Here is a 22,336-nt window from a genome sequence, read left to right on the forward strand (position 1 = left end):
AAAAGCAAGCAGCAAGCACACACAAAATGGGGTTGAGAGTATGGGAAAGCAGTGAGAAGGAGGGAAAGGCAAGCAGCAGGCATTCAAAAAAATGGGACTGAGAGAAGGGAGAAAGCAGTTAGAAGGAGGGAAAGGCAAGGAGCAGACATGCACAAAACAGAGCTGAGAGCACAGAGAAAACAATGAGAAGAAGGGAAGGGCAATCAGCAGGCACACATAAAATGAGGCTGAGAGTACAGAGAAAGCAGTGAGAAGGACCAAAAGGCAAGCAGCAGGCACACACAAAACGTGACTGAGTCCATGGAGAAAGCAATGAAAAGGAAGGAAAGACAATCAGCAGGTATGCACAAAATGGGGCTTAGAGCAAGGGGAAAGCAATGAGAAGGAGAGGAAAGCACTAAGCAGGCACACAAAAAACAGGGCTGAGAGCACAGAGAAAACAGTGAGGAGGAGCAGAAGGCAAGCAGCAGGCACACACAAAACTGGAATGAGAGCATGGAGAAAGCACTGAGAAGGAGGGAAAGGCAAGCAGCAGACAATCACAAAACAGCGCTGAGAGCATGGAGAAAGCAGTAAGAAGAAATAGCGATAGTGCCTAGACCACTGGATGGAATTATACCAAATTTGTCAGAAAGGTAGTTCTTGGTTGAGAAAGCAACCTTTTCATTATTTGGTGTAAATTTGTTCAGTAGTTTTTTAGAAATTAAAGCAAAGGTTACAGGGAAGCTATGGTTAGGTTCTGAATTCTGAGGTCCCTGTAACCTGTGTTTCTTCATTAAATATATAACATTTCTACAACTATTGCACTGATATTATCAATGATGCATGGGGAGAGCACAACTTATAGTTACCTTATGTGTGAGTAGCTGTATCTATTAGTCCATGTGTGTGTTGGTATCTGCATTAGTGAGTGAGAGGGTGTATGAGTTGCTGTATGGGTGAGTGGGTGTGTGAGTGCATGTGTGGGTGAATGTATTGGCGAGTAAGTGGTGAGTAAGAGACTGTATGGGTGACAGAGTGGATGTACGAGTGACTGTACACATAAGTGACAGGCTGTGTTAATGACTGTATTGGGGAATAAGTGGATGTGTGAGTAGCTGTATCAGTAAATGAGTCGGTGTGTTAGTGCCTGCATGGGTGAGTGACTGGGTGTTTCAGTGATTGAATGGGTAAGTGAATGGGTGTGGTACTTCTATGAGTGACTTGCATTGGGTGTAAGTGTCTGTATCGGGAGTGAGTTGCTATGTGTGTAACTAGGTAGTATGAGTGGGTTTGTGGCTGCTTCTATGTGTAAGTCAGTGGCTATGTTAGTGGCTGTGGGGGACTGTTATTGGTTTTTGTGAGAGGTTGTACAAGTGTATGAGTTAGTGTATGAGTGGCTATATGGGTGTGAGTATCTGTGTAAGTGCATGAATAGGTGAGTTAGTAATGTATGAGTGAGTGAGTCATTGTGTTAGTGGCTGTGTGAATAAGTGAGGGTGTGTGTCTCAGTAGTCATGGGTTTATGGATGTGTATGTTAGTAGTTGTGTATGTGGATGCAAACATTTTGTATGGGGTATGAGTGGGTGTATGAGGTTTTTTGTGGATGATGTCATCAGTGATGTTATTTGAGATGTCATCAGTGATGTCATGAGTGATGCCACTGACCATGTCCTGGGTATGTGAGGTCATAAGCAGTGCATTACGTGGCACATTTATAGTTAGCTCAGGTAACTATAACTGCTGAATTCCTATGGTTTTGTGAGAGTAAATTCAGAACCTAACTATAACATCCCTGTAATTTTTGGGGGGTTTTCAGTAAATTTCTATGCTTTTTAAATTCTCTTTTCTAGCTATAATGTCCCTGTAACCTTCTCTTTTTACTGAATTTCCATGTTTTAAAAATTCTATTTTCTAACTATAAGATCCCTGTAACCTTTGTTGTTTTCAGTAAATATGTATATAGATGTGTGTGTGTGTGTGTGTGTGTAAATTCACTGAACAAAGTCACGGTTACAGGGAGGTTATGGTTAGGTTCTGAATTTACTCACACAAAACAAGAGAAATTCAGTAGTTATTGATAGAGAGCAGGGAGGTTATAGTTTTAGATTTTATACTCACAGAACCATAGAAATTCAGCAGTTATTGTTGTAGTTATCTCAAGTAACTATAACTAATGCCCAAAGGTAGCTAACACTCGTTCCCTCGCCATGCACTGCTAATTATCCCAGATTTTACAACACTCATGACATCTTCTATGACACCATTGATAATATTGCTTCAACATTTGTAGTGAAATTATTAATGAGAAAACAAAAAATCCTTCACACACCCATACAACCCTACACACAAACCCACACATTTCCCCACACACTGCTACACAACCCCTACCACACACACTCACACCACACAACTGCACACACACTCATAACCCCACACACAGTCAAACAGATCCTCACAATCCCACACACACCTACACACCTACAAGTCAATCCAAGACATATCCTTTATTTCTAAGAAATACATTCTTATAGAAATATAACATAGTCATGATTTAACATACATAATTACAAGCATTATAAAATCCATACATAACACTTAATTACATTTAATCCACCAACACTGTAAATCAACCTGAAATAAAAACAAACAATATACAAGTTTGTATTTCTTCACATTAAAACTCAATCGGTGGACATAACAGTGTCATATACCTTTTGAGAACATTTGAAACATCATTAATTACCCAAAGCATATAGCTTTTTTAGGCAGGTAAAACAATATAAAGTGCAATGTGCAGAGCCATGCTTTCCTAAATCTTGCTCCACCTAGTACCTTATATGATCAACTTCAGCCTATCGAAAGGGAACAGATATCAGTGAGTTTGCAACACATTATTAAGCCTTTTAATAGCTTTCAGAAAGATACTGAGTTTTCGAGGTATACAACTTGTTTAGCCGGGTAGCGAGTTAAAGTGCTGAGTGCAAGGCCAAACTACCATGAACCCATTCCCCATTCAGTCTACTTTCTAACATAATCGACACTCACATATCTAAAAAGAACAAAACTCAATAGAAGGTTACAGCCCATTTCCACATAGCTATAAAATACGGTTGGAAGGGGGATATATTACCCATGTCAAGCAGCTCATTTAACCTACTATGGCAGTATAAAGCACAACATACAAATCAACCCCATTCAAATACCTGATAGCAGCATTTGGAGAAGGCGGCAAATTTCCCAAGGCATACATCTCATTTTACCAACCCCGTTATAAAGTGCAGTGCGCAGAAACTCTATGACTAGCCTGATCTCACCTCTGATCACTCTCCTAACATATTTGGGATCAGCCTTTCTAGTAAAAAGAAGTTACTACCGAACCTGGGAATATAAATCCTATCCTCAGTCTGAATCAATTGACAAGAGGAGCCTGGCATAGGAGGTTACAATTTTCTGCAAGAATTGACCAGTATCAATGGCTACATCCTGGAACCTGAGGCCACATCTTAGGTTAAGGCCCTCATCTTGCATTTGAATCCCATATTTCATAAAAACACGGCAGAGAACCATCCTCCTTTTCTCAAGTGTGCACAGTCTGTCAAAAGATGACTTACTGAGTACTTACAACCTCACTGGCAAGTGCACTGTCCAAAGTTCTCCTTAATTTTTATCTTGAGCCCTGGCATCTGCTAGGTCATTGTCAATTCTTAAATGCACAATTTCATATCTGAAAGACTTATTTGGGATTTTATGAAGATATGGGAAAGGGTCCCTACTCTCCTGAAAAATAAGGAATGGAGTAACAAAACTCTTATTCTTTAAATAGTGCAAATCCTCCTGTTGGTTAATTTCCACAGAACATTGTCTAAGGGTGCATTTCATTTTACTAATTTGTATTACTTTACCTTTCTCTCAATGTAACCCCAGGTGCCCTAGCATAACTGACACGGTTATCGTCTTGCAAGAAAAAGTTGACAATACCCCAGGAAGGATTTGGGCTGATAGTTTTTCACCACAAACCTCGTTTGTAATCAAAAAGATAAAGCGCAGGGCTCTTGCTTCTACCACAAAACCCCAGGCAATGGATCATCACACTTTTGGTAACACCGAGGAGCAATTTCAAAATACATCCCTTTAGGCTCTCCCATTGGACACACCTACCCATTGCTAACACCTCAGCCCATAAAGAGCCTGAGGAATAAGTTTGCCCTGGATCACCTTACTCAATGGATCAAAAGTATAACTATCACATCTATGATGAAACCTTTTCAGAGCCTTCACATCAGCTGATATTACAAGTTTCTGAGAGGTCATGTGTTTATCCCAGTGCAGATCATCTGCAAAAATCATACCCAAACACTTGTATTCTCGGACCTGCTCCAGTTGGACATTCTCTAGGAACCAAGTAATGGTCCTTATCTTCTTTGCAAAGAACAACGCCTTAGTTTTATCAACATTAATAATTTGTTTATTTCAAGACAGTAAGATCCATCACTACAAGATCATCTGCATGAAAGAAGCAGCTGGTATGCCTGCCCCCTATCTTTAGAGAAAAACCATGAGGAGCACTTACCATCTTGGGAATGTCAGAAATGAACAGTCTGAGTAGCAATGGAGCTAGTGCGCACCCCTGATGGTGACCATTCTCTATAGATATTTTCCTCACCTACTACCTAACCCATCTAGGCCAACTTGAACATATGACATCAGCATACCTAACAGGCCCAGAGATCTTCCACTGATAGGATGTGCTTGAGAACGTTCTTCTGTCCACTCTGTCGAAGTCTGCTCTGAAATCAACAGAGCAGCAGCACAGGCCACCTGTCTGCTACATTGACCTCCTTGCAACTCTCCACATGGTGAAACAATGGTCCATTGTAGAATACTTTGGTCTAAAACCCACTTGCTCACTACGGATCGGCCCAGAGTCGAAAGCCCAAGCAGCTAAGAGCTTCAAAAAAGTTTGAACAAACAATTTAGATGTAATATCTAACAAACTTATCAAGTGATAGCAGGCTTGTCCGATTTGTTTATGAATGGGCTTCACTATGGCTTCTTTCTAAGAATCCAGGAGACAGCCTGAACACGTTGCCCACTGAAAGAACACATTCAAAATTAGACAACACCTCCTAGGGTCTTTCTTGAAAATCACAGATGGCAAACCATCAGGGCCACATGAGCACCTGCCCTTCATATTGCTGATTATTTCAGAAGAATTATTACAGTGTATTAGTGATTGCCGCTACATTTGCTTGAGAACAGGACACAATTATTAGCTAGTTCTCAGAATCTCCACTATTATAAAGGTGAGTTTTCCTCACTTATCTGCACCTCAACGGAGAAAGATAGGGATGAGAGGGTTACCAAATTCACAAGTCTCCAAAACGTCCTACTATTTTTGTCCACAATGGCAGCCAGCATTAATTCCCAATTTGACCTATAAAACTCCCTCTTTTTGAAGGCACACACATTTCAATAGGTGTTTCTCGAAGCCACCATAGCTTCTCTTAGGCTGGTGTTTCTTGGATCTAAATTCAAACGCTGGTGATTCCTGTTCACCATTATTCTACCCTCCTGACAATCACCTTCAGACCAGCTATTCCCCTTCACTCTGGTCCCACTGTTTTTTTTGTGGGACCCCCATAGCCAGCTTGAAATGGGATAGTAATTGCTTTGTTAATCTTCAATACCAGCCCATCACATTCAGATTTGTTTCCAGGAATAAAGGCTTAAAATTGATTGATGAGAGGGTTAACAAGGCATCTTCAGTGATCACAACACAAATTCTCCTGTAGTAAACTACCTCCGGGGAGACAATGGAAAGCTTGTAGATGATGGGACAGTGATTTTAAACACCAAGGAAAGAGCATGGTGGTCACTTGGCCCTTGGTTACATCAAGGACATAACATTGTTTTACCTGATAGAACTGATGCACTGGAACAAAATGTTTAAAGGTAATGTCATCATTGCATCAACCATTAACATTGATCAAATTCACCTGGCTAGACAGGCCTATATCTCAACATCCCACTCCCTTGCACTCACTGAAAAAAGTACAGTCAGGAATGTTTCGTGCAAACCGCATTTCTTTCGTTGACACATCAAATTCCTTAAAAGCTGACTTTTAAAAAAATCACCTCCCACCAAAAACAAAGCATATGAATGTTCCAGTAACAATTTTTTCACATAATTGACCAATTTGTGTAATTTATATTCTGGTAGGGAGTGAATTGAGGGAAAATATATATTAGAACATAGCATCTAATTTAACCCCACATCATTAGGCAATAGGTCAATTAGGCCAGAAAGAACCCATAGGATGGAGACCAATATTAACAAACCGCTCACTGCTCTACCTCTTAACGAGACCTTAGCACTTTGCTCTACAGCAGCAAACCCCTCAATGGCTGGACACTCCAGCATCCAGGTCTCCTGAAGGAACAGCACTTAGTAATTGATCAAGACCTCTTGGGAGTTTCCTGCTTCCAAAAATGATTTGAACCCAAGTACATTCCGTATCAAGACATGATCCGGCTGTGGATGCCCGGCATTCTAACAAACAATACCCACCACCCCCCATTCCTGGTTGAAATATAGTAACCTTGAGCATCATCAAAGGAGTAGAAGCCAGCTCCGGTGGGAAAATATCCCTGCCTAGCGGGACCTTCACAGCTCCAAAGCTCATCAAAATCTGATGGGCATGATAACTTTCAGTTTCTCAGAGTTGGGGCTCTATGATTTTGGAACGTGATGGTGACTATTCATTCTTGGAACCCATCCCATTCACACCAAATCTTGCCAGCCCCTGTTCCCAGACCTATCCCCTTGTGCCTGGTAAAGGTGATTTGATTGTGTTTTAACTCTCTATTTTCACATGGAAACAGGGTTATCTGATGGGTACTAGTCTCCCCTGGTCTCCTCGGGACCTCCCAATTGTCCATTATTCCCTCGCAGAGGCAGTTTCTGTTCACTGCCAAGGAAGATACAGAGTTTTCCACTAGGCTCTTATTCTCCTCAAAAGCAAACAGTACCCAGGTTACTTCTTCGCCTGCTATAGTGTTAAAACTGAGCAGTGCTAAGTCCTTTGAGGTAATACTCCTTTATCTTTTAATATTAGCAAATGCGCTTGATAGCCGTGATCTATTCAGGGGTTGACTAACTGAATGCCATGTTTTCCTTTTAGATTGTAACTTTAAGATTAACTTCAGCAGCACTCTTGATTTAGGATTGCCTCTTTCTTGGACTGGAGGAGGCTTTTTTCAGACCAGCCTCTTCTCTGTCAGGGCAACAACTATGCTCTGCTGATTTGGAAGGTGATCTTCCTTTAGTACTTTTCCACACAGAGGTCTCTTTTGCTGCCTTCTAGCAATCCTCAGATTTCCCAGCGCCTAGTGATTCTCTCAGCCTCCCCATATTTTCCTTACCAGGCCTTCCCCTGATGGACTTCTTCTTTTTTACTAGGATCACAACTGGAGTTAAAGACCCAGAGGACAGCCTAATGACCCTACTCCCTCCTGTTTTGATTGACCTACACCTTTGATGCTTCCTTTCCTTCCATGAGCCCTTTTGACCACTCTTGTTTTCCATAGTGGGGAATAACTGAATCTAGATAATACTCTTCTTTTCCCAAAAACATTTCCCCTTTTACTACTTGGTAAAGATTTCTTGAGATATATGTCCCACCATTTACTGAAAAAACTGCAGGAAGGGTCACCTCTTGAGAGGTAGTGGGATGAATAGACTCAATAGGAGCCTATTGAAGACCACCACCCAAAGTGACATCATTAGCCCCACCCTTGAGGGACTGACTGAGCTTTAAGCAACTGAATTACTTTGACGTTTTAGGTGTTGTACAACACAAGGGCCTTTAACATTCCCTGAAAGATTACGTGCATAATGGGAAAGCACATTCAACATTGACAGGTCCTGGGCAATGTCAGAAACGTTCTCCACAGAGATAGTCTCTTTCGAAGGTTCATGGTTAGATGGTTCATGCAAATCACCTAAAAGCCCTGTCACTGAGCCAGCAGCCAGACCTTCGGACCCAGCAGATAGTGTCTATTTAGCATATAAGCTGCAAGTTGGATCAGGCAGGACAGCCCCATGACCAGTTTCCCTCCTATCTATTGGGGAGGATGAAGACCTCAGTGGTCTGCCACCTAGCTGTCCCCCATTGGCCTTGAAACCCCTCAGCCAGGTGCCTCAGTTCTGCCAGTTCTCCTAGGCAGTTTTAAACACATTTGCCTACCAGATGGAAACACTCAACATCAAACTCCTTTTTAGCATGTGGACTAAGTTGAAGGGCTCCTGGGAACAGGTGAGAAAGGCTGGATATTTGATTTTCAGGGCTTAAAGTATTGCCTTAAATTGTGAGATCAATCTCCCGGGTGGGCAACCCTATTATGAGAAGAGAGCTAAGGTGACCACTGCGAGACATCCACAGGTTGCTGCTTGTTTACTACCCTTCCTTTTTCTTCTGATAGAACAACAACCCCACCTGTCCAGCAGTCATCAGTTGAGTGGACTGCTATCAGTTCTGCTGTCATTTGCTCAGTGGGGGCCAGTCAACCACACATCCAGATTTTTGTAACCTTAGGTTCCTCCTTAAGACCTTCCTCTATGCCACTGACATATACATATACACAATCAGTCACTTTATCACACACAAAGACACACACATCATCACATAGTCACAGACATTTACTTACACTCATGCAGAAATACAACTGGACCCACACATACATACCCTCACACAGTCAGTCAGACATGCACTCACTCTCTCTACACACTCACTCGCTCATATACACAACCAGTGACTCTGTCACACATAGAGATACAAACGTTCTCAAATGACCACGGGCATCCACTCACTCTCACTTAGAGCATATGGTCTACTGGACCCAGATATATATATTCTCAAAAACTCAGTCAGACATGTGCATTCACAATCAGAATGCACACACTTACTAATATACACATAAGCAATCAGTTACTCTGAGACACATAAGCAGATATGTACATACTCACTAGAACACAGATAGCCACTCACACATGTCAATGCACAACTGGACCTAGACATACATACCTTCAAGGTCACTGACAAACACAAGTAATTATGCTGCCTATACCCTCATTCACTCATTTATGTACAGACACACAGAACTAGAGAGTCTGTTCCACACACTACCACAGACATCCGTTAATTCAAATGTATAACTTGGATCCAGAACTCCATACTCCATCACACTCAGTCAGAGACACGTGCTCAATCTCCCAAACACACTTACTCATTCACTCATTTACACACATACATAACTACGAACCCTATCAGACACACTCAAACGCATGGACATGGTTGCATGTACATAAACATTGATTTGCAGTCACACATGCACAGAAAAAAATATTTACAAGCATCACTACATTCACAAGCAACATAAAGTAAGTCTATTTTTTAATAAAAATATGGTGCTTTTAAAAAGAATACCTTTTCCTTAATTTGTAAAGCTTTTTTGATGTTTTTGGATTTCTTTTGTTTTTATAAATATTTAGTTCAACAAAGCAAAAGTGAAACAAATGACAACTTGGAAGTTGGGAAGTTAAAAGAAAAAATCTTGATTAGTGGTCATTAACTGCATTAACAAATGTAGGCATTGCCTGCTCTTTAACAGAGACCATTGTGTTGCATTTTATGCAGATTGCCATCATATCCTGCATCTTTAGGACAGTTGGTGGAAGTGCCTGCATCAAAGTGGGTGGTATGGGTTCCCCAGGATCAAGTCCTGGTCCTTGAGAAGAAACAAATGATGTTGCAGTTTCTGCCTCTCTTTCTGCTCTTGTAATGGCTCTCGGGTGGATGGTCCTTATGAGTTACCACATGGAACTTATTCCATAGGAATATTTGTTTCCACTTTGTCCGTAGAGGTTGGTATTACAAATTGTGCATTGGACAATGTTTGCAAAAACCTTTTGTCATGACTGATGCAATATGTGAGGTCATATGCAGCTAGGTTAGATAAACTATAATTAGGAATTTCAGTGGTCTTCACATTCAAAATGAATGAATTAATATATATATTGCCATTGATACTGGTCAATTCTGCTGAAGTTTGTAGTTATTGACCAAATAAAGATCAGCAAAAGGGGTGGAGACAGAGAGAAGCTGCTGCGCATTTTAGAGTCTAGATATATAATAGACTTTGAGACACTGGAACCTATCGGGCTGAATTCAAGTGAAGAGTTGAGTATCCATCTAGGGTAGATACTATGTATATATTCTTTAACATGAGGTGAAGTGGCAAGGCGGACCTTTTTTTTTTTTTTTTTTTTTTTAGAATAACACTTTGAGTGATGGTGATATGTATGAGAATTTTTTTTTTTGTAAAATTGGTTTAAGTGATTATTTATTGTTTTTTTTAATTAATTGTCACAGTAGAAGAATGTGTACCTCTAATTATGTGGGTTGAAAAGGTCCAGTACATGAGTTAGATCTGCTGTATAACATCTAGAGCAGCAAGATATTTTCTAAGGAAATCCTTTTGGAAGTATATATGCCCATTTGGGTGTTATGAGATTTAATGTTAACAATTCCAACATGGGTACAAATATTTAATATATTCAGAATATTGAAGGTTTATAAGAAATACATTGATATCCTAATTTATGTATGCCCAGTTGGGCGTTATAGGATCTAATGGTAGCAATTCCAATTTGGGTACTAATAGATAATATATTCATAATATTTAAAATATTTAAGCTTTATAAGAAATATATGGAAATTTTAAATTTTGTAAATATTGATATTTTGTATACCTTAATGTTGGAATAACTAATTTTATAATATTGTATTTCTCTTTCAATTAGATTTTATGTGTTGGGTGATGACATCATGATGAATTTTACGATAGAATGTTAATGGATATTAGAACAAACTGGACTAACATTGTGTAAGAGTGGGGTACAAACTACTGTGCAAATTAGCTATTCTGGACACTCTAAGATGGCAGCCGCGCTATGTGTTTTATGGTTGATGTACTTAACAATTGTCTGTCATCTATGTCTGTGATTAATTTGGTTTTTTAAGGTGAGCACTTTAGCAGAAATGTATCCATGAGTAAGGCGGTTGCCAAAACGCGTTGGATATTTATGCTGGAATAAATGAATTTAAGAAATATTTTTATTTTGGAGGTGTCCTGGTTCTCCTGATATTTAAGGGAGTGTTGGAGGATATATGTATATATATATATACATATATATATATATATATATATATATATATATATATATATATATTTAGATATACACACACATATATGTGTGTGTATGTGTGTGTATATATACATATGTGTGTGTGTGTATGTATATTCTGCAATCACTGTATACATACTTGAATACTTACCATTAATTTCTTCATGATCGGCAACTAGTAACACACTCAGTTACCGATCATAAAGAAAATACATCAGACCTTGACTGTAATAGGATGTTCCAGCAGCTGAGGTGAAAGGCTGGGCAAGTCTGAAAGTCTAATTGAAGCAGCTCTTTAAAGCAACAAAAAGGGCATGTTTTCTTTCTTCAGCTCTATTTTAATTAGGGGTGGGAGGAACTTGCAGAGTTCTGCTATGTGGAATTCCGCGGAGTGGCCCACAAACTCCACATGATTCCACAGAGTTCTGCCCAACCCTATAAACAACGGTGGTAAATACTTATTTTGTGCACATTTCAGAAGTGCATTTGTTTCAAATGAAATAGATGGTGTCCATGCCAGACACATCATTAAATAACTCTTCAGGAATCTGTTTGATAAAACAGAGGTTTGAAACTCCATGTTCTTTTATATGAGATTTGCCTTGAGATGGGTTCTAGCAAGAAGTAGGCTTAGTAACCCGAATTCTGATAAATATCAAGTACTCAAGTGTGTTGGTAAAATGTGAGACATGTACCCTAGCACTGACAGGATTGAAATTGGATGTCACTGCGATGAGATTCACATTACGTAGATTCATACCACAGTGTATCTTGATGCTGAGGATGTTTGTAGGGTGACAACTGCAATTAACTTTACCTTGACTCGGTCTCTGCTCAGCTTAGCTCTCTCTGGTGGCTGGTCCAGTCACGACTTGCACGCTTGGCTGGTGGGAAAAATTAATGGGATGCCCCGGGACACAGAGGTTGAGCTTCCATAAGCTGAAGCTGTCATGTGAGCTGTAGAGGAACTGGCGGAGTGGTGCTCATAGCTTTGTGTTCCCATGCCTGACCCCTGGAGTGGCTGCAGTGCCACAGCCTCAGCTTTCCCCAGGCACAGGACAGAAGCTGCCAGTACTTCTACAGCCTCCAGTGCATGCCCTTTGACACCACTTTGACAAACTGCCATCGGATGACATGCACACCTTGCAGTGCCGCTGGCTCATTCGCCTAAAAAAGTCAGCATTCAAGTAGAAAAAAACCTCTAGCTATTAGGTGATTGATAAGTCCATCACTCTATCGGTTTGGTGGCGGGTTCTATGACACTTTATTTATGCCTTACAGGGACAGGAATATTGATGTCAAAGGCAGTGTGGTCAATTGGATGCCAAACCTTTAGTAATATCAGTGGGTGTCCTGACAGTGATGCATCACAATAGGACATAACCAATCACAGCTGAAAGACTGCTGATCAGGTTTGAAAATAAACAATAGGCTAGAAGGATGCTGAATCACGCAGCGTTGATTGGCTGGCCAACCGGTGTGTGGCAGATGCGAATGCCAGACTCAAGCTCAAACCAGTGTTTAGTGTTTAACATGAAAGTTTGCTACTGGCACCTCCAGACAATTAAAAGCTTTCTTAACAATCGCAAGGCCATGGATCCTCTTGACAGTAAAACATGTGAAGCTTGGCCTCTGGAACCATGAAAATGTTCAAAGCCATAAAGCCCAGTAGGAAGGAGGCTCGTCTGACCATTAGAGCTGGAGTTGTTCTCAGGTTTATCAATGAGGTGTATCGTCTTAGAGCTGCATCTCCTCATGCCCATGTATTCCTAAACACTTGAACAGATTATTCTAATCTAAATGGAAGAATTTTATTTCGGGAATGTGGTTTGTTTATCAGAAACACCTGGTGGTACATTATACATTGAGAGGGGAGAGCGGTGGTAAACTCAATCACATGGTGGGTGGCGGAATTTTTGCTGAACTCCGTGTTCCATGGGAGTGGTAAAACTCCATGAACTCTGCTCGCGGAGAGGAGTTTACCACCCACCCCTAATTTTAATAGCTTACAATGGCAAGCAGAAAATGAATATGTTTGTTTTTTTGCACTCCTTAGAGGAAAGCTGGAACTTTTCTGCATGTTTCTACACATTCTGAGTTACTGCAGCTTTTTGTTTTTTAAACTGACTTGTGCTAAACTATTTCTAATGTCTGTTTGCAACAAATATTTAATAGGTTTTTATTTGTATTCTTCATGGTTGCAAATATGCCAGTTCCTTCATATGAAACAGCTATGCACCATGGTTTTAGGTGGTTTGTGGGAAAGGTGATGGTGTGACCAAGTATTATATAGGATAAAGTACTCCCTGGTGTACATAACAAGGATATGGCAAGTCACCTCAGGGTTCCATAACCTTATAAAGAAACTTAGCCTGCAGCCTCATTTCTCTATATGGTTATGTAACTCCTTGATGACTTGCAAAATACCTATAATGTATGACAGGGGTTACTTTATCCCTCATATAATACGTTGGATTCTGCAATCCGTGTATGAATGCATATCTCTAATTTCATTATGATCAGTACCTAATGATGCAGTCATTTGCTCATGGACTGTAATAAGTCACTGTAGTTGAGTTCTAATGTCACAATTTCTGCTGCTACAGCCAATAGCGAGGTGAAAGGCAGGTCAGGTCACGGAGCAGCTTCTTAATGCAATGAAACTGAAACTTTGCTATCCTTTCTTCTGCTCTATTTTTCTAGCTTAAGGTGACTAGCAGAAAGAACATGATTATTTTTTGTTTTCCTGACGTAATTCTAGAAAGGTTAGAATCTTTCTGCATTACATATTTATACACTTTCTGAGTTACTGCAGCTTTTCCTAAAAAAATAAAACTGACGACTTATATTGAATTGTTTCTATAATCTTTTTACAACAAATATCTAACAGATTTTTGATGTTTTAATTTTGCACTAGAGGTTCTATATTTAATCTTCATGTTTGCAAACATGCTCTCTCTTTCTAAAACAGCTATGCACCAAGGTTTTAAGTGGTTTGTGGGAAAGGTAATGGTGTGGACATGTATCATATGGGATAAAGTACCCCCTGTCATGCATGATATTGATTTTTCAAATCACCTCGGATTTCTATAACCTTATAGAGGAACTCAGCCTTTGATCTCATTCCTCTATACAGTTATGGAATTCATCAAAAATTGCAATATCCTTATAATGCATGGCAAGTACTTCATAAGATAGATAGCTAGATAGATACATAGATAGATACAAAGAGAGATAGATAGATAGATAGATAGATAGATAGATAGATAGATAGATAGATAGATAGATAGATAGATAGATAGATAGATGGATGGATGGATAGATAGATAGATAGATAGATAGATAGATAGATAGATAGATAGATAGATAGATAGATAGATAGATAGATAGATAGATAGATAGATAGATAGATAGATAGATAGATAGATAGATAGATAGATAGATCACACTCACACACTTAGAGGTTAGGTAGGTCTATATTTTCAGGAAATATTTTTTCTTCCAATATTGGGTAGCTGCAAGACCTATGAGATCGGAGGTGTTGCAATAATGGGGTCAATTTTAATAGTTTTTAAATTAATTTGTAAAATCATGTAGTATCTGAAAATTCAGCATTATTACATATTTGTAAACAGTAGTGTTGTTTTCTTATCTGGCTCTACCTGACATGAGGAATGTCTTAGGTAATGGATGGAGAACTTATCTTCCAATTTTCTCTTTATTCAGATTGCTTAGTGTTGCTTATTTGTGTGTTCGGATTATGGGATATATTTAGCTACTATCCCAAATATTTATGAGTTGAACAATTAGATTAAGCGATAAGAGCCCTTAAATTTTACGTAATGACCAAAAAATATTCTTATTAATTTACGTCCAAGCAGGAGGGACAATCACTACTTTTACCAGTCAAAAGTTTCCAAAACATTTTTATTTCAGACTTTAGCAAAAGAATAATCTTCGCAGACTGTATACTATTGATTTACATTTTGGGGGTCATTACGCCAAATTATGACCATTGCAGTGAACTGGCTGCACCGCCTGTACCGCCAGGGGCGTGGAACCACCTGACTGAAGGTTGCTCACCTTCGGCCCGGTGGTCCACCTAACACTGCCCACCGTATAATGAGTATCCTTAACACCAGGGATTATGTGGCGGCAGCCCACCACGAAATCCCTAGCAGTAAGGATACTGGCAACAGGAATAATAATTCCTGTCACCAATACGGGACTCCCTAACCCCCCCTCCCTGTAGGAGCCCCAAACCAACCCCATCAGGAGCCCCCCAATCCCTCAAGCAGCAATGCCCCACCCCAATCCCATACTGACCCCCTCCCCCGATCCCCATACTGCTCCCCCTCCCCCGGTACTGACCCCCGATCCCTGTATTGAACCCCCTCGCCGATCCCCGTAATGACCCCCCGATCCACGCACACACCACACATACAAACATCCACGCACACATCTACACATACATACATACACGCACACATTCACACATACATACATACACGCACACATCTACTCTCACTCATTCATGCACACATGCACACATAGCCACAACACTCCCCCACCCCCTGCATACACGCATTCCCACAAGCACACAGAGATTTGCATACACACGTACACAAACAGACACAAAACCCCCCTCCACTCACACACACACCCATTCACGCACACAACACTCAACATTCACCCACCCCTGTTGGTCAATCACCTTACCTGGTGGTCGTCCGGGAGAAAACGGGGTCCATGGAGCCTGCTCCGCCAGCACCGCCCTGTCACCACAACACCGCTACGCTGATTACAAAGTTGTAATACGGCGGGCGGTGTTGAGATGGCGTGGCGGTGCCAGCAGTGCAACCTCCACTAGACCGCCGACCTCCAGTATGGCTGCTGGCAGCTCTCCACCCAATTTATGGCGGAGAGCTGCCAGGAGTCATAGTATGGTGGTCTCAAAACCACCATCACTGGCAGTTCCTGGCAGACGTGACTTTGGTAGTCAACTGATTTGACTGCTGAAGTCATAATGAAGGCCTTTATTTTTTGCACAACTGCTCTAGAAGATCTGTCCATTATACAGAGTGTCATGTGCAGCCTATTTCGGCAAATATGTTGACCTTAGTGACAAATATAAATTACTTCTTTTCAGAGCAAAGCACATTGACACAACGAATGCGCTGGACACTACCAAATTTCTCTCCATGGAAAGAGAGTACATGCCATGGGAAGCTGCATTGAAGAGTTTGAATTACCTGACCTTGATGTTTGATCGCAGCAGTGTATATGGACCTATGAAGGTAGTGCATCAACTCTTGCTTGTTATTCACAAATGTCAGATTTTAATGGTGAACACTTTCTGTCATAAGTTAAAACAATGCTGTGTGTGATGGTGACATATTTGATCTCTGTCAAGTGTGTCAGGAGAGATGTATATGTGCTATAGGCTCACTGAAATGTGTGGGCTAAAGCCACTAGGACATATATGGCTGAATGCTTATGAAATGGACATATTTATTTTACAAAACTGTCCGTACCACACAATACCTTTACCAAGCATTGCCTTTAGAACACAAAGGCCCTCATCACAACCCTGGTGGTCAGTGTTAAAGTGGCGGTAATACCACCAACAGGCCAGCGGTAGAAAAAATGGAATTATGACCACGGCGGAAACCGCTCACACATACAGCCACTTAAACACACCGACCGCCAGGGTGGTAACGGCTGCTGGGCTGGAGACTTTGCTCTCCAGCCAGGTGGCCGTCACAATCCCACCCTCGGGATTATGACCCAACCTACCACCATGGTTTTCGTGGCAAGCGTACGGCCACAAACCATGGTTGATAGGCACTATCAGTGCCAGGGAATTCCTTCCCTGGTAATGATAGGGGTCTCCCCCGTCCCCTCCTCCAGAGCCCTCCACCACCCTCCTCCTCCCTCTCCTGCCCCCGCAAATTTACACACCCACACGCAAACACATATACATGCACGCATACCCACATCCACCCACGCATGCACACATACATTCCCACACACCTCAACTCACACGATATACTTTGGCGCACACAAGCATTCACTACACACAACATACACGTACACTTACATTCAGTCATTCACGCACTCATCCAACGCGACTCACACCCACATGCACGTATACCAAAACAAACACACACGCCCCCACACACACACACAACACCCCCCACACATACAACACCCCCACACACAACACCCCCCACCCCCTCTCCTGTCTGAGAACCCGACTTACCTACTTGCTGTGGGTCCTCTGGCTGGAGACGGGATGCGGCGCTGCTGTCAGCAGCAGCGTCCGCAAGCAAAACACCGCCAGGCCGTATCATTGCTCATGATACGGTCTGCGGTGTTTTGCTGGTGTGGTAGTGCTGCTGACAGCAGCGCCGCAGTCCGCCGCTATGACCGTCAATGGTATTCCACCAGCCTTCTGGCAGAATTCCATTGACGGTTATAATCTGGGTGGGCGGCTGGTAGTCATGGTGATGGTATGTTGGCGGCCGTCGCTGTGTCGGTAGGCGGCAGTTACCTCCAAAGTTGAAATGAGGGCCAAAGTCTTTATCATGAAGGTAAGTATGTTTAATATATATTGGACAGTTGGGCCTGTGAGAGTCACAGAGACTCTTTCAAGAGCACCAGTTTGAAAAAATGAGCATTCTGATTGACGCAAAGAACTTTATTTTCCCTTGGGCCATCTCACTCTTGTGTGAGTCTCACTCCTGCAAGAGCGAGTGCTCGGATTCGCTACAAGCAACATAAGAAAAATGTTTCTGGTAGCCATTACATTACAGGACTCAGGGACTTAGTCCCCTGTCCTGAAGTTGTAAAAAAGGAGACATATTGGAGCAAAGTAGGGATGTCTTGACCCCTTAGGCCCCATGGGTCCAAAAAAATAAAAAAAATGGCAAGAAATGCTGCAATCCCACAAAACACTAACTGGATCGAACAGAAATAAAATGGCAGCAAGGCCACATTTCTGCATTATAAGCCGTGGGAGCCTACCCCCCCCATGCGAGCAGTTTGCCTACTGCGTACCCCCAATTTATGATTCACCCAAATTAATCTCATAACTAGTTTTAAGGAAACAACACACCATATATACAAATAATATAGCTTTACTGCATGATTATTTGATGACTGGGGACAAGGGTGTTTCCTTCAGGCAGGTACAGCAACTTGATTTATTAGGCTTTGCAGTTTGTATTGATTTGGGATGGCAGCATGTGTGCGCATAATGCCAGATTTATATGTCACATGATCAATACTACAGAGAACACACACAAACCTGTCTGATCTTGGTGTGGTCTTTCCACGTATGTTACCATAAACCACTAAAGCAGATCCTTCGCTGGTTATTGGCATTTTGACAGAATGCCGGCCAGTGACTTCACTGCCAGTGTTTTAAAGAAAGTTTTGGGAAACTTCCTTCCAAAGCATGGAACTTTGTTTTCAGCAGCTAAAATGGTGGGTTGTTGGAAATGGGCAATGTGTTTGTGTGCGAGACAAAGAGGGGGAGGGCTGGGTGGTATAGAATGACAATCAAACTTTGGTTGCTGAAGCAAAACAGCCAACTATGATTGTAATAGAAAAGGCTGAGAGTTTTGTGGATTGCACACTTGCGAGCACCAGTGGGGTCAATCTGCAGTATGGTTACTGCTTGATCTTGTCCCCCTTGTCATTCTGTTCACAGAAACTTCACCTTTTTTAGAGGAATGAGCCACTTGCTGTACTCTTCCTCCTCTTTTGTTAAATATACATAGCAGACGTTTCAGATTGCTATGTGTCACATTGTCATAATTTCAGTGTAATTATGAGTGAAATTTCAATCACTAGGAGTGACACTTTCTCCAATACCAAGTAAAAGATATAAATATCAGAAATTACACCCATTTGAGCAATGTGAAACTCAAAAAAGATCTTAAAACTGTTGCAAAGCACCTGAAATGGAATGGCACTAACCCCTACACACATAGAGAACACAGCTAGGCAGGCTGTATTATTTCAAAAAGTCACAACTCAGTGTAAAATATCTTAAGTGAGCAGCCCAGGGGTCCGGTGCACCGCCCGCTACAACTGCAGTTTAGTTGCACCACTCATTATTAAAAATATAAAAGACTTTTACTTTGCTTACAGTCACAGCCAGGCAGGTTGTATCACAGCTCAGTATAAAAATAAATAAGTGAGTGGACCCGGGGTTCAGCGTGCTGCCGCTACTACAGCGAGGGTTCAACTTCAGCTACTTGCGCCCATTGTTATTTAAAAAATAAAAGCCATTTCAGTCACTCATAGCGTACAGTTTTCATAGATGGGCATGGCGGCAGGCAGCGCAGATCTGCAGATTGTTGATGATCTCAGACTCATTCATGACCATGCCTTACAGTGAAGCAACTTTCAAATAACAACTCATTGCAGATGATGCTGAGTTGCACTTACTTCTGTGAGGCGAGCAGAGCACCTCAGCTATAGGTGGGCCCCGGGCCAGCCCCCTATTAGTGGAGAGAGACATGTGACTTTCAGCAGCAGGCTGCAGCAGCCCGGCCGCCGGCAGCACTGGTGTGGTCTGTCCAAGTCAGTCATCTGTGGGATGATCACCTCAGCAGCCTCAAAAGCCAGCGATGACCAACTCACTCTGCTACAGACCGGTTGCCAGGCAGCAGGCTTAAGACAGCGGGTCTAAGTCAGCCATCACCGGAGCTGGTGGGGTTCAGGTGAGCCTCAGAGATTCCAGCCTGCCCGCAAAGGATCCATTATACCACCACTGCAGACATGCAAGTGTAGTGCTCACTCAGCTGCACTGCCAATCTGAATCCCACACACGCTGCAGCTGAGGCAGCCTGGCCAACTACTAACCTTGAAATACCGGCTGCTTGTGCCACCCTATTAAGGTGGGGCTGGCAGTGAGATACACTGTCTCCATAGACATTGGGCACTGACAGTGACTCATCTCCTGACGTCACAATTATGTTGTCTGTGTGTGTCAGGCATTGTGTTACATTGTAGCACAGTAAACTAGCAAGGTGATAAACCAGCCCCCAAGCCTGCATGGAGCAGCGCACACTGCACACTGCCACTCAGCCTTCAGTCGGTGCATTCTAAGTGGTCTGGCTTGACAGCTGATAGGCGCTACAATTTTTTATTTTTGCATTTTAATGCAGTGATGCGGACAACCACACTACAATGTGTTAGTCTTATGCCTGAGCATGGCACTTGGCAGAGCTGAATATATTCCCCCTTTATTTGATCCAGATGCACATGCCCCACGGGCACTGTTCTGTGCCCTGCACCCGGTCTCTGGAGTAAAAGGCCTGATGTAACTGGAGGAGTTTGAAATGCAAATAGCAGCCTATGGGAGCTGAGATAGAATAAATCAGCATTTATGGTGGGCCAGTACTGCCTGCGCCCACTCCAAGCCTGCCCATTTTCGTGTTGGTTCGTGTCGGGTCCAGTTCAGAACTGGTGAAGTAAGCATGCTTTTTAGGTGCTTTGTTATATGCAGATGATGATGTTGGATGCACTTACGTGAAAAGTGATTAGAAGATTAACATCTGTCGACATGACCATTTCATCTGCAGCTAGAAGTAGGTCAGCGCTTCTTCCAGGATCCCGGCTGCTCTGCATACCAAACAATGAGTTTGCACTTCAATGGTCCATATTTTAATTCGCACATATGTTTAATTCAGCAAGTTGTGTTCTCCAATTTTACTTTACGTTTGAAGAGGGGTGCCTTGCTTAGGGCCTAACAGAAGCCACAGCCACCGCTCCTCACCCTCAATGAAATAGTAGGGGCCTCTGGCTTGGAGTCTCCACCCCAAAGAACAAGGGTATCTTAAATCTCCGGTGCCATTTATCATTCATTGAGGGGAAGATTACTGAAGGTGGATAGGAAATGCAACTGTAAATTTGCCAGGATTTGCAGGCCCGCACTCAGTAGACAACAGCTGTTCCCTGAGGACAGCCTGCTCCAGTCACACGATGTAGCGCTCAGCATGTTCCCAGTGGTGCTCCTGACATTCTCACCTTAAGATCTCAGTTTCCTTAATTCGGTGCCTGAACTCTGTTCTAATACACACTTACTTACTCACATTTGTCACCAGCTTTTTAAAATACTCAAACAGCTACATTCCTGGACAGTCAATCTACCCTACATTCGACCCTGCCTGGCACACTTGCAAAATAAACATGAGACCTTAGTAGTAATCAGGGATACCTTTCTTCAGCATTCAAAAAGTGACAGTTGCCCTGTCCCGGAAATGATGTCACATCAATTTTTCGGACTTCCGGTGACCCCTGGGAGCCCGTCCCAGAGCTGACGTAGGTGGAGGTGAGTCATGTGTGTTGTGACACGATGTTATGACATGTTAGTCACGTGCCCTGTTGCTGTGCCTAGTGTCTAGGTGTATGTGTTGTGTAAAATGGCGGTTGTGCAGGTGTGCGCAGCATTTCTGCGCCTAAGAGGACAAGTCTGGGCTTGTTCCTGCCGCCAGGCTGGCTGGGCTGCAGTGTTGCTCCTCAGAGGAAGGTGTGGTGCAGAGCCCCCACCCACCCTCCCTGAGCCTTGCATATCAACACTGGAACTGACGTAGGTGTAGGAGGGACAGTGGGATAGTGACATAGACTGAACACATGTTAGGCATGCGGCTAGGTCCTAATACAGGGGGTTAGGGTTTATGCAACATCCCCCAATGAATGAGAGTCCCTTTGGAGAGCATCTGTCATGCTGCAGAGGAATACGCCCTTTTTTGTCCCGTAGAATGCATATAAGGGGACGTCTAAGAAGCCTGCGCTAAACCCGGAGCATCTAGATGAAAGACAATATTCTGTCATTATGAAGACATCATCAAAAAGGCGCCCTCAGAGGGTGGCTTGAACACTATTGACAAATATTATCGAACCCTAAAACCATTGGTATTGGATGAGAATGCGCAGTAGGGAACTCCTGAAGACAAGGGGTGCGATGTTATGGCCTTTCAAGAGGATCTTTTCCATAGCCTTGAAAAGCTCAGCCTCAAGGGTTTACCACAGCTGATATCCCCTATTAAGTGCGATAGCAGTGACGGTGATGCATCGAGTGAAGAGTTAAATGT

The 22,336-nt window shown here is 42.3% G+C and overlaps 1 protein-coding gene across 2 annotated transcripts in view; it reads left to right on the forward strand.

The window, feature by feature from the left end:
• Positions 1-22,336, forward strand: part of LOC138284182 (aminopeptidase N-like) — a 260,695-nt gene that overhangs the window by 174,577 nt on the left and 63,782 nt on the right. For both annotated transcript variants that reach the window (XM_069222680.1, XM_069222679.1), the window contains exon 14: positions 16,378-16,525. In XM_069222680.1, the coding sequence (XP_069078781.1) occupies positions 16,378-16,525 (148 nt within the window). The remainder of the gene's footprint in view (positions 1-16,377; positions 16,526-22,336) is intronic.

This window comes from Pleurodeles waltl, chromosome 3_1, assembly GCF_031143425.1.
Source record: "Pleurodeles waltl isolate 20211129_DDA chromosome 3_1, aPleWal1.hap1.20221129, whole genome shotgun sequence".
Classification (NCBI taxonomy): domain Eukaryota; kingdom Metazoa; phylum Chordata; class Amphibia; order Caudata; family Salamandridae; genus Pleurodeles; species Pleurodeles waltl.